Source organism: Zalophus californianus, chromosome 5 (assembly GCF_009762305.2).
Source record: "Zalophus californianus isolate mZalCal1 chromosome 5, mZalCal1.pri.v2, whole genome shotgun sequence".
Taxonomy (NCBI): Eukaryota; Metazoa; Chordata; class Mammalia; order Carnivora; family Otariidae; genus Zalophus; species Zalophus californianus.
Genome location: NC_045599.1, coordinates 25,411,980 through 25,424,551, shown reverse-complemented (window position 1 = coordinate 25,424,551; position 12,572 = coordinate 25,411,980). Strand labels below are relative to the sequence as shown.

Genomic DNA, 12,572 nt, shown 5'->3' with positions numbered 1-12,572 from the left:
GAATAATATGCTAAGGGCATTATAGGAAAAAGGAGACAGCATGAAAGAACAGATGAATAATATAAACAGAAAGATGGAAATTCTAAGAAAGATCAAAAAAGAAATGCTAGAAATAAAAAATACTATAGCAAGAATGAAGAATGCTTTTGATGGACTCATTAGTAGACTGGACATAGTGAAGAAAGAATACCTGAGTTTGAGGATATGGCAGTAGAAGCTTCCAAAAATAAAAAACAAAGAGAAAAAAGACTGAAAAAAAGAATAGACTATTCAAGAACTGTGGCACAACTACAAAAGGTGTGACATACACATAATTGGAATTCCAGAAGGAGAAGAGACATAGAAAGGCACAGAAACAATATTTGAAGCAATAGTGACTGAGAATTTCCCAAAATTAATGTCAGATACCAAATCATAGACTCAGGAAGTTCAAAGAACACCAAGCAAGATAAATGCCCTCAAAACTATACCTAGATTTATCATATTCAAACATCTTGGAAGAAAGAAAAAAATCTTGAAAGAAGCCAGAGGGGAAAAACACCTTGCCTATAGAAGAGCAAAGAAGAGCAAAAGAACAAAGAACAAAGAATTACAGATCTCTCCGTAGAAACTATCATGCAAAAAAGAGTGAAGTGAAATATTTAAAGTCCTGAGAGAAAAAACCCGCCAACCTAGAATTCTATACCTCATGAAATTATGTTTCAAAAATGAGGGAGAATTAAAGACTTTCTCAGACAAAGAAAAATTATAATTTGTTGCCAGTGGGCCTACCTTGTAAGAAATATTAAAGGAAGTTCTTCAGGGAAAAGGAAAATAACGTAGCAGTATAGTTTTAACTATCTTAATAAATGTAACGCTATGGTGCAGTATGTAAAATAAGGGAGATTGTATATATAGGGTCAAGGGCTGTATGGGAACTCTGTATATTCTGCTCAATTTTGCTGTGAACCTCAAACTTTTCTCTAAAAAATTGTTAATTTTTAAAAAGTCATTTGCATTCAGAATCAAGAAGGAAACTGATGACTTTAGCGAGAATAATTTTAGTGGACTGATGAGAGGCAAGCCAGATTGGAATAGGTTGAAAAGAAGGAAATATAAAATAGAAAAAGAAGTAAATTGAGATACCAACAACATGAAACATATGTGGGGGTGAGGAGTAAACGTGTAGAACATTTTTATGCAGTTGACTGTTATAACTATTTTGAAAGCCCTATGGCAATCCAGGCACAAGTCTTTAAGAGACACACAAATGGTAAAGAGAAAAAAATCAAAGCATACCCCTATAAAAAATAGAATCGTCAATTCACAAAGAAAGACAGCAAGAGAGGAAGATAAGAACAAAGGAAGTACAGAACAATCAGAAAGCAATTAACAAAATGATAGTCCTTACTATCAATTAAGTTCTTACCTATCAAGAATTACTTTAAGTGTGAATGATTTAAATTCGCCATTTAAAAGACATAAAGTGGGGGAATAAAAAAAAAAATAGCCCAACTATATGCTGCCTAGAAGAGATTCACTTAAGCTTCTTCCTTCCTTCCTTCCTCCCTCCCTTCCTTCCTTCCTTCCTTCCTTCCTACTACCTTCCTTCCTTCCTTTTCTTTCAAGTAGGAGGCTTGAACTCATGACCCTGAGATCAAGAGTCAGACACTTAACCAACTGAGCCACCCAGATTTGCCTAAGGTTTAAAGACAATTAGGGTGAAAGTGAAGAGTTGGAAAAAATTATTCCACGGAAGTGAAAACTAGAAGAGATCAGGAGTAGTTATATCAGACAAAATAGATTTTAAGTTAAAAGCTATAATAAGAGACAATGTTGTTACATAATGATAAAGGGGCCAATTCATCAAGGGGATGTAACATTTGTAAATATATAAACATTCAATATTGAGGGACCTAAACATATTAAATAATCATTAACAGGTCTGAAGGCAGAAATAGACAACAATGCAATAGTAGTAGGATACTTCAATACCCTACTATTCAACAATGAATAGATCATCCAGACAGAAAATCACTGAGGAAATAATGGATTTGAACAACACTTTATACCAAATGGACCTAACAGACATATACAGAACATTTCATTCGACAACAGTAGAATCCACATTCTTGTCAGTGCACATGGAACAGGCTCCAGGATAGATCACATGTTGCATCACAAAACAAGTCTTAACAAACATAAGAAGATTGAAATGATATCAGGTATCTTTTCTGACATATTGGTATGACATTAGAAATTTATAACAGAAGGAAAGGGGAAAATTCACAAATATGTGAAAATTAAACAACACATTCACGAATAACTAATGAGTCAAAGAAGAAATCAAGAGATATCAAAAAATATCTTGAGACAAATAAAAATGGAAACACAACATACCAAAACTTATGGGATGCTGCTAAAGTAACCCTAAGAGGGAACTTTATTGTGATAAATACCTACATTAAGAAAAAATTAAGATCTCAAACATGCAACCTAACCTTATACCACAAGGAACTAGAAAAAAATAAAGTCCAAAACAGAAGGAAGAAAATAAAAATAAGAGAAGAAATGAATGAAATAGATATTAGAAAGACAATAGGAATCATTAACAAAACTAAGACTTGGTTTTATTAAAAGATAAACAATTGAAAAACTTTTATCTCACCTAAGAAAAAAAGAAATATGACTCATTAATAAAATTATCAATGAAAGATGAGACATTACAGTTCATACCACAGAAATACAAAGGAACATAACAGACTACTATGAATAATTATACACCAACAAATTGGATAATTTAGAAGATATGGATAAATTCCTAGAAATAGAAACCAAGACTGAATCATGAAGTAATAGAAAATCTGAACAGACAATAAAAAGCAAGGAAATGGAATCAGTAATAAAAAGATCTTCCAGCAAATAAAAATGACCAGATGACTTTACTGGTGAATTCTACCAAATGTTTAAAAAAGAATTAATACCAATGCTTCTTAAACTTTTCTAAAAAATTGAAGAAAAGGAACACTTCCAAACTCATTTTACAAAGCCAGAATTACTGTGATACCAAATCCAGGCAAGAACACTGAAAGAAAAGAAATTTACAGGCCAATATCCCTGATGAACATAGATGTAAAAATCCTAAAGAAAATACTAGCAAACCAAATTCAAGAGCACAATGAAAAGATCATATACCATGATCAAATAGGATTTATCCCTGGGATGCAAGGATATTTCAATGTAAGAAAATCAATTAATGTGATAAACCACATTAACAGAGTGAAGGATAAAAATCATTATCATTTCAATAGATGTAGAAAAGCACTGGAAAAAATTCAACATCCTTTCATGATAGAAACATTCAACAAATTAGGTGTAGAAGAAATATACCTCAAAATAATAAAGGCTATATATGACAAGTCCACAGCTTACATCATATTCAATGGTGAAAAGTTAAAAGCCATTTCTCTAAGATCAGGAATAAGAAAAGATGTTCACTCTTGCCACTTCTTTTCAATATAGTACTGCAAGTTTAACCAGAACAATTAGGTAAGAAAAAGAAATAAAAATCATCCATATAAGAGAGGAAGAACATTGTACATGGCATAACATAACCCTAAAGGCTCCACTGAAAAACTGTTAGAATAAATAAAATCAGTAAAGTTACGGAATACAAAAATCAATATACAAAAATCTGTTGTGTTTCTATACACTAGCTTCAAACTATTTGAAGGAGAAATTAAAAAGCAATTCTGTGAGATAAGAGAAAAATATATATTGGTTTCTGCCCCCATTTCCAAGCATAGAGCTCCTAAACATTTGTAATTTCCTAAGTAATAAGAAAACCAGGAGCATATTTTGTTTTAATATTTAGTTTTTTTTTACTTCATCCCTCACACAGGGCTCCTAAAACCCTTGTAATTCCTAATTGATAAGAATACTAGAGGATCAAAAAAAAAAAAAAGAATACTAGAGGATCTTTTTGGAATGCCTGGGTGGCACAGTTGGTTTGGCACCCACTCTTGGTTTGGCTCAGGTCTCGATCTCAGGTTTAGGAGATCAAGCCCCACATCAGGCTTCATGCTCAGTGTGGAGTCTGCTTGGCGGACTCTGCGCCTGCCTCCTACTCTCTTTCTCTAAAAATAAATAAATCTTAAAAAAAAATACTAGAGGATCTTTTGTTCATGAGACAACTCTGAGTGGACTACTATATGGCTTCTGGATGTGGGTTGGTCATCAGAAAGACCAAGCCATAATTAGAAGCTTGAAATTTTCAACCCAGTCACTCCCTTCTCGAAAGAGGGGAAAGGGGCTTGAATGAAGTTAGTAACTGATAATGCCTACGTGAGGAAGCCTCCATAAAAATTCTAATAGTAGGGGATTTAGAGAGCTTCTAGGTCGGTGAACACAACCACACCAGGAAGGTGACAGAGCAGAACTCCATGGTGGCAGATGTTCCTACACTTGGGACCCTCCCAGACCTTGCTCTATGTTCATATGTATCCTTTATCATATCCCTTAATAAATTAGTATATGTAAGTGTTTCCCTGAGTTATATGAGCTGCTCTAGCAAATTAATTGAACCTGAGGATGGGGTGATAGAGGCTTCCAACTTGTAGCCAAATTGTACACAAGTTGAGGATAACCTGGGTACCTAGCACTTGTGATTGGCATCTGAAGTAGGGTGGGAGCAGTCTTGTGGGACTGAGCCCTAAACCTATGGGATCTGACCCCATCTCCAGGTAGAAAGTATTAGAATTGAGTTGAACTGTAGGACATCTAGCTGGTGTTGCAGAGAATTTTCTGTTGTGGGGAAAACCCCAAACGCATTTAGTGACCAGAAGTATCAGAAGTGTGAGTAGTTAAGGACACTCATAGGTGACAGATTCACTAAAGGGAAGGACTGTGGTTTTTCCTTTAAAAGTCCCATTCATAATCTCATAGAAAACAATAAAATACTTAGAGATAAATTTAACCAAGGAGATAAAAGACCTGTACACTGTAAACTCTAAGACATTGAATGAAAGAAATTGAAGAAGACACAAATAAATGGAAAGATATCCCATGTTTTTAGATGTGAAGAATTAATATTATGAAATTGTCCATCCTACTCAAAGGAATCTACTTTCAAAGTTCCAATCACATTTTTCTCAGAAATAGAAAAACTATCCTAAAATTTGTATGGAACCACAAAAGACCCCAAGTAGCCAAAGCAATCTTGAGAAAGAAGAACAAAGCTGGAGGCATCACATTCTTGATTTTAATATATATTACAAAGCTATAGAAATGGAAACATTGGGCGCCCGGGAGGCTCAGTCGGTTAAGAAACTGCCTTTGGCTCAGGACATGATCCTGGAGTGTCAGGATCGAGTCCCGCATCGGGCTCCCTACTAAGCAGGGAGTCTGCTTCTCCCTCTGACCCTCCCCCCCTCATGCTCTCTCTATCTCATTCTCTCTCTCAAATAAATAAATACAATCTTAAAAAAAAAAAGAAATGGAAACATTATGGTACTGGCATAAAAAGAGGCACTTAGACCAGTAGAACAGAATAGAGAGACCAGAAATAAACCCACGTGTCTACAGACAAATCAGACAAACTAGATTTTTTTTATTATTAACATATAATGTATTATTTGTTTCAGGGGTACAGGTCTGTGATTCAGCAGTCTTACACAATTCACAATGCTCACCATAGTACATACCCTCCCCAATGTCCATTACCCAGCCCCCCCATCCTTCCCACCCCCCTCCACTCCAGCAAACTTCAGTTTGTTTCCTGAGATTAAGAGTTTCTTATGGTTTGTCTCCCTCTCTTGTTTCATTTTTCCCTCCCTTCCCCTATGATCCTCTGTCTTAGTTTCTCAAATTCCTCATATCAGTGAGATCTTATGATACATGTCTTTCTCTGATTGACTTATTTCGCTTAGCATAATACTATCTAGTTCCATCCATGTCATTGCAAATGGAAAGATTTCATTTTTTGATGGCTGCATAATATTCCACTGTGTGTGTGTGTGTGTGTGTGTGTGTGTGTGTGTGTGTGTGTGTGTGTGTGTGTGTGTGTGTGTGTATACATCTTCTTTATCCGTTCGTCTGTTGATGGATATCTAGGCTCTTTCCATAGTTTGGCTATTGTGGACATTGCTGCTATAAACATTGGTGTGCATGTGCCCCTTTGGAGCACTACATTGTATCTTTGGGGTAAATACCCAGTAGTGCAATTGCTGGGTCATAGTATAGCTCTATTTTCAACTTTCTGAGGAACCTCCGTACTGTTTTCCAGAGTGGCTGCACCAGCTTGCATTCCCACCAACAGTGTAGGAGGGTTCCCCTTTCTCCGCATCCCCGCCAACATCTGTTGTTTCCTGATTTGTTAATTTTAGCCATTCTGACTGGTGTGAGGTGGTATCTCATTGAGGTTTTGATTTGGATTTCCCTGATGCTGAGTGATGTTGAACACTTTTTCATGTGTCTGTTGGCCATTTGGATGTCTTCTTTGCAGAAATGTCTGTTTATGTCTTCTGCCCATTTTCTGATTGGATTATTTGTTCTCTGAATGTTGAGTTTGATAAGTTCTTTATAGATTTTGGATACTAGCCCTTTATCTGATATGTCATTTGCAAATATCTTCTCCCATTCTGTCAGTTGTCTTTTAGTTTTGTTGACTGTTTCCTTTGCTGTGCAAAAGCTTTTTATCTTGATGAAGCCCCAATAGTTCATTTTTGCCCTTGCTTCCCTTGCCTTTGGTGATGTTTCTAGGAAGAAGTTCCTGCGGCTGAGGTCGAAGAGGTTGCTGCCTGTGTTCTTCTCAAGGATTTTGTTGGATTCCTGTCTCACATTGAGGTCTTTCATCCATTTGGAGTCTATTTTTGTGTGTGGTGTAAGGAAATAGTCCAGTTTCATTCTTCTGCATGTGGCTGTCCAATTTTTCCAATACCATTTGTTGAAGAGACTGTCTTTTTTCCATTGGACATTCTTTCCTGCTTTGTCGAAGTTTAGTTGACCATAGAGTTGAGGGTCCATTTCTGGGCTCTCTATTCTGTTCCATTGATCTATGTGTCTCTATTTTTGTGCCAGTACCATACTATCTTGATGATTATAGCTTTGTAATAGAGCTTGAAGTCTGGAATTGTGATGCCACCAGCTTTGCTTTTCTTTTTCAACATTCCTCTGGCTATTCGGGGGTCTTTTCTGGTTCCATACAAATTTTAGGATTATTTGTTCTATTTCTTTGAAAAAAGTTGATGGTATTTTGATAGGGATTGCATTAAATGTGTAGGTTGCTCTAGGTAGCATAGACATCTTCACAATATTTGTTCTTCCAATCCATGAGCATGGAACGTTTTTCCATTTCTTTGTATCTTCCTCAATTTCTTTCATGAGTATTCTATAGTTTTCTGAGTACAGATCCTTTGCCTCTTTGGTTAGATTTATTCCTAGGTATCTTATGGTTTTCAGTGCAGTTGTAAATGGGATCGACTCCTTAATTTGTCTCTCTTCTGTTTTGTTGTTGGTGTATAGGAATGCCACTGATCTGTGCATTGATTTTATATCCTGCCACTTTACTGAATTCCTGTATGAGTTCTAGAAGTTTTGGGGTGGAGTCTTTTGGGTTTTCCACATACAGTATCATATCATCTGCAAAAAGTGAGGGTTTCACTTCTTCTTTGCCGATTCAGATGCCTTTTATTTCTTTTCATTGTCTGATTGCTGAGGCTAGGACTTCTAGTACTATGTTGAACAGCAGTGGTGATAGTTGACATCCCTGTCGTGTTCCTGACCTTAGAGGGAAAGCTCTCAGTTTTTGCCCATTGAGAATGATATTTGCTGTGGGTTTTTCATAGATAGTTTTTATGATATTGAGGTATGTTCCCTCTATCCCTACATTGTGAAGAGTTTTAATCAAGAAAGAATGCTGTACTTTGTCAAATCCTTTCTCTGCATCTATTGAGAGGATCATATGGTTCTTGTTCTTTTTTTTATTAATGTATTGTATCACATTGATTGATTTGCGGATGTTGAACCAACCTTGCGGCCCAGGAATAAATCTCAGTTTGTCATGGTGAATAATCCTTTTAAGGTACTGTTGGATCCTATTGGCTAGTATTTTGGTGAGAATTTTTGCATCCGTGTTCATGAGGAATATTGGTCTGTAGTTCTCCTTTTTGATGGGGTCTTTTCCTCGTTTCGGGATCAAGGTAACGCCGGCCTCATAAAATGAGTTTGGAAGTTTTCCTTCCATTTCTATTTTTTGGAACAGTTTCAGAAGAATAGGTATTAATTCCTCTTTAAATGTTTGGTAGAATTCCCTTGGGAAGCCATCTGGCCCTGGGCTCTTGTTTGTTGGGAGATTTTTGATTACTGCTTCAATTTCCTTAGTGGTTATGGGTCTGTTCAGGTTTTCTATTTCTTTCTGGTTCAGTTCTGGTAGTTTATACGTCTCTAGGAATGCATCCATTTCTTCCAGATTATCTAATTTGCTGGCATACAGTTGCTCATAATATGTTCTTATAATTGTTTGTATTTCTTTTGTGTTGGTTTTGATCTCTCCTCTTTCATTCATGATTTTATTTATTTGGGTCCTTTCTCTTTTCTTTTTGATAAGTCTGGCCAGGGGTTTATCAATCTTATTGATTCTTTCAAAGAACCATCTCCTAGTTTATTTGATCTGTTCTACTGTTCTTTTGGTTTCTATTTCATTGATTTCCGCTCTGATCTTGATTATTTCTCTTCTCCTGCTGGGTTTAGGTTTTATTTGCTGTTCTTTCTCCAGCTCCTTTAGGTGTAGGGTTAGGTTGTGTATTTGAGACCTTTCTTGTTTCTTGAGAAAGGCTTGTATTGCTATATACTTTCCTCAGCCACAACTCAAAATACTGTCATTTTTTCAGAACTCAACTCAAATTGCACCTCCTTAGTTATGTTGAATATATGTAAACTGGGAATATTATAAATACATCTCAGAAGCACTGAACAAGTTACATAGGACAAGCAGTCACTCAGCAGTCTGCAGTTTTAGTCAGGGATTAATTGGTAAAGCAACACACTTTTTCATAGTTGCAGCTTCCTGATGTCTTAGTACTTTTGATTTCTTAAATGAAGATGTAATAAATACATTTATGTAAGTATATTTGATGTTTTCTCCAAAATTTAGTTTTAACTAATGACAGATGGATAGACCTCATTATCATATTTTTTTACAGAACATTCTTTGGGAGATGTTACCTTAAATGTGGTAGGGAAATTTTTTTGAGTTGTGTGTATTTTAAGCTGTTTTGTCTTTTAATAGATTTTATTTTTAAATATGTAGAAAACCTTTTTTTTTACAAAAATATCTTTAAGTTGAAAACTTTCTCAAGTTGAGGGAATAACAATAGAATTATATAAATAAATTTATATGTATATATAATTGATATATACATAACCTATTTTAATTGTAATAATTATAACATATTTCTGTTATAATAAAATAAGACATCTGAGAAATGCTACAAATATTTTTATAGTACTATGGAGTATATATCATGATTATGAATTTGTTTCAGCCTGAAAAAGATCCTGAACCCAGAGATACAAATTTTCAAACAAAGTTAAGTTCTCGTCATCTAAAAATCAAGGTTCCTTCAGGTAGATCAATTACCAAAATTCCATTGTCTCAGCCCCTGGAACCTACATTGGTAAGCACTGACCTTCTATTAACTAATCTTGAAAAGCCTATACCAAGGAAATGTACTTATTGGGAAGATTTAGATATGTATAACTTCTTAACAAATTTGGGAAAAAATGCAGAGAGCTTTATATTTACAGCTATACACAGGCAGATTTCTTAAAAAATGGATTGTCAATTAACAACTGTGTCTCTTGGGAAGCAGATATTCAGGCAGAATTGAGTTCAAATGGTGTACTGGAAGAGATAATATCTGAAAAAGGAGCAGGGAGAAAGCAGCATTGGGTAGGAATAGTCTCAGCCCTCAATGAACATCTGCCAAAAGCTCTCTCTTCAAGGTCTGGAGCAAAGATTATCCATTACAGGATTCTCACGTTCGTTCCTATGCTCAAATGTTGGCTGAGGGTTGCCTGAGAAGATGATGGTCTCAAACTGAAAGCTGAAGCAGTTTCCAGAGAAGTTGTCGAGGGGGCGGGGGCCTGTCACCTACCTGCACTCCTTGCAGTGGAACAGCAAGTTCTTTGTTCAAGGAGATCTGACCCGAGCACCTCCATGGCAGCCACAGTGATAAATAATAGCTATCACTGAGTATTTCCTACTCTACAGGTTCTCTTTACGTGTATTATTTGTAACCTTTGCACAGCAATCCTTAGGGGTAGAATAATCCCCCATTGTTCAGATGAAGAAGTTAAAAGATAAAATAGCTAATGAATTAGAGAGCTGACATATTCAGTGTGCCAGGTAAATATACCCATAAAATTTTTTTGATAAAAATTTTCCTAATAAATGATCCCATATTACGTCTTGAACAAACAACTAGTTTAAGAGATGTTAAGCCAGAAAGGAAAGGAAGAGTGAAAGAAATGAGGAAAGAAAGAAAAAAGAAACCTAACATAAACTCTCCTAGGATGTTCAAATTCCAACTCTGAGTTTGTGTTCCAAAGTTGGCAGCATATAATAAACACCTATTCAAAGAGATTTCAAAGAGATTTATCAGACGGACTGGTTGTTTCATGGAATCCAAAAGTTGAAAAGATAGCTGATTGTTAGAAATAAAGTTATCTGTCTTCTCTCTTTTCGAATATCTCTGTCACTCTGTTTCGATGCTCTGCTTCTCTTTTCCCTGGTTTTTGTCTCTTCGACTCAAGCTCTGTCTTTCTTCTTTCTGTCTCTGTCTTGATCTCTTTCCATCTGTCCTTCTCTGTCTCTGACTCTGTTTCTCTGTCAGTTTCTTTCTGTTCGTAGTCTGTTGGTCTCCATCTTCTCCATCTTTTTTCTCCCTCCCTCCTTCTTAGTGTTCCTCTCTTTTGTCTCCTCATCCTTCCTCTCTCCCTTTCTTTTTCCCTTTCCTTACTCCTCTTCCCTCCCCCATTCTTCCTTCTCTCTTTAACTTTTAGGTCTCTCATCCTGTCTTTCTCTTGCTCTCTCACTCTTGATTTGTCCACCTGTCTCTCTGCCTCTTCGCATCTTCAAGAAATAGAAAATGAGTCTTTATAATTTGTCTAACTTTGATATTGCATAAATCGAAGTGTCTCTATATATTTAATTGTATGTATTTTAAACCAATTATCCTTATTACATATATGTTTAACAGCTTCACAAATAACTTATAATCCGTTTCCATGAAAAGTACAATATACTAGCAATTAAACAAATGCTAAAAGTAAAATAATTTTCTTAGCAGTAAAAGAGACAATCAAAGCACCATTTCTTAGTTCAAAACTTTAGTTAGCTTTTCTTCCTAAATTAAGAGTGATTTCACCCAAAGTATTCTTGTATGGTTCTTGTGCCCCGCAGAACTCTTAAGAGTTGCTTGACCTAGCTCAAGCCAGAAAATTCTTTAGTTACTTGTCTAGTGGTTTAAAATTTAATTAGCACATTAAAGTTTTATTAGTATGACACATTATGATCTAGTCTACTAATTTGACATTGTTTTTACTGTATTAAATTGGTTTATTTATTTATGCTATTCAATGCCCTATTTACAAAACACTGAAGAGAACAAATTCTAGTATTCCTGATAAGAAAAGCAGAGGCCTCTTAACAAGCACTCCATCTTCGCAAACTGCTGGTTTAGTGGTGAGTATTAGCATTTGGCACTTGTAGTATCTATGTTTTTGTTCCCTCTCCTCCCTATTATTCTGTTTCTGTCACACCAGGGGAATATTCTACATAGGGGATAATGTCTGTTTTTCTGTTGTACAGACTTGCTTTCACTGGATGTACTCTATATACTGCTGTACATAAAAGAAAGATTAGAATACTGCAGCACCAACCAGGGTTTTGTTTTGTTTTTTCACTTTTTTTTTATTGTGGCAAAATGTATGTAATATAAAATTTACCATTTTTAACAAAGTTGATTTTTTTTTTTTTTTGAGAGAGAGAGGGCTCCGGGGAGCTGGGTGTGGGAGGGGCAGAGAGCGAGGGAGACATTCTTAAGCAGGCTCCACTCTCAGTGCAGGGCCAGACTTGGGGCTCCATCTCACAACCCTGGGATCATGACCTGAGCCAAAATCAAGAGTGGGATGCTTAACTGACTGAGCTACCCAGGTGCCCCTAAAATTTTAACTCTTTTTAACTGTACAGTTCAAGTACAGTCAAATGTTATGCAACCATCACTTTTTTCATGTGGAATTGCTTGCAAACTTTTTCTTCTTGCAAACCTGAAACTCCATACATTAAACACTGAATCCCCATTTCTCCATCCCTCAGTCCCTGTCAACCACAATTCTACCTTCCCCCTCTGAATTTGACTGCTCTAGATACTTCATATAATGGAATCATACAGTATTTTCCTTTTGTGACAGATTTCATTTAGCATAATGTCTCATCCATGTTGTAGCATGTGTTAGAATTTTTTTCCTTTTTAAAGGCTGTTTGTATGTATATACCACATTTTGTTTATCTATTCATCTGTCTGTGGGCATTT

The 12,572-nt window shown here is 35.8% G+C and overlaps 1 protein-coding gene across 2 annotated transcripts in view; it reads left to right on the top strand.

Moving 5' to 3' along the window:
• MEIKIN (meiotic kinetochore factor) overlaps positions 1–12,572 on the top strand; it is an 83,325-nt gene that overhangs the window by 46,220 nt on the left and 24,533 nt on the right. For both annotated transcript variants that reach the window (XM_027604365.1, XM_027604364.1), the window contains 2 exons: positions 9,522–9,653; positions 11,642–11,722. In XM_027604365.1, coding sequence (XP_027460166.1) covers positions 9,522–9,653; positions 11,642–11,722 — 213 coding nt within the window. The remainder of the gene's footprint in view (positions 1–9,521; positions 9,654–11,641; positions 11,723–12,572) is intronic.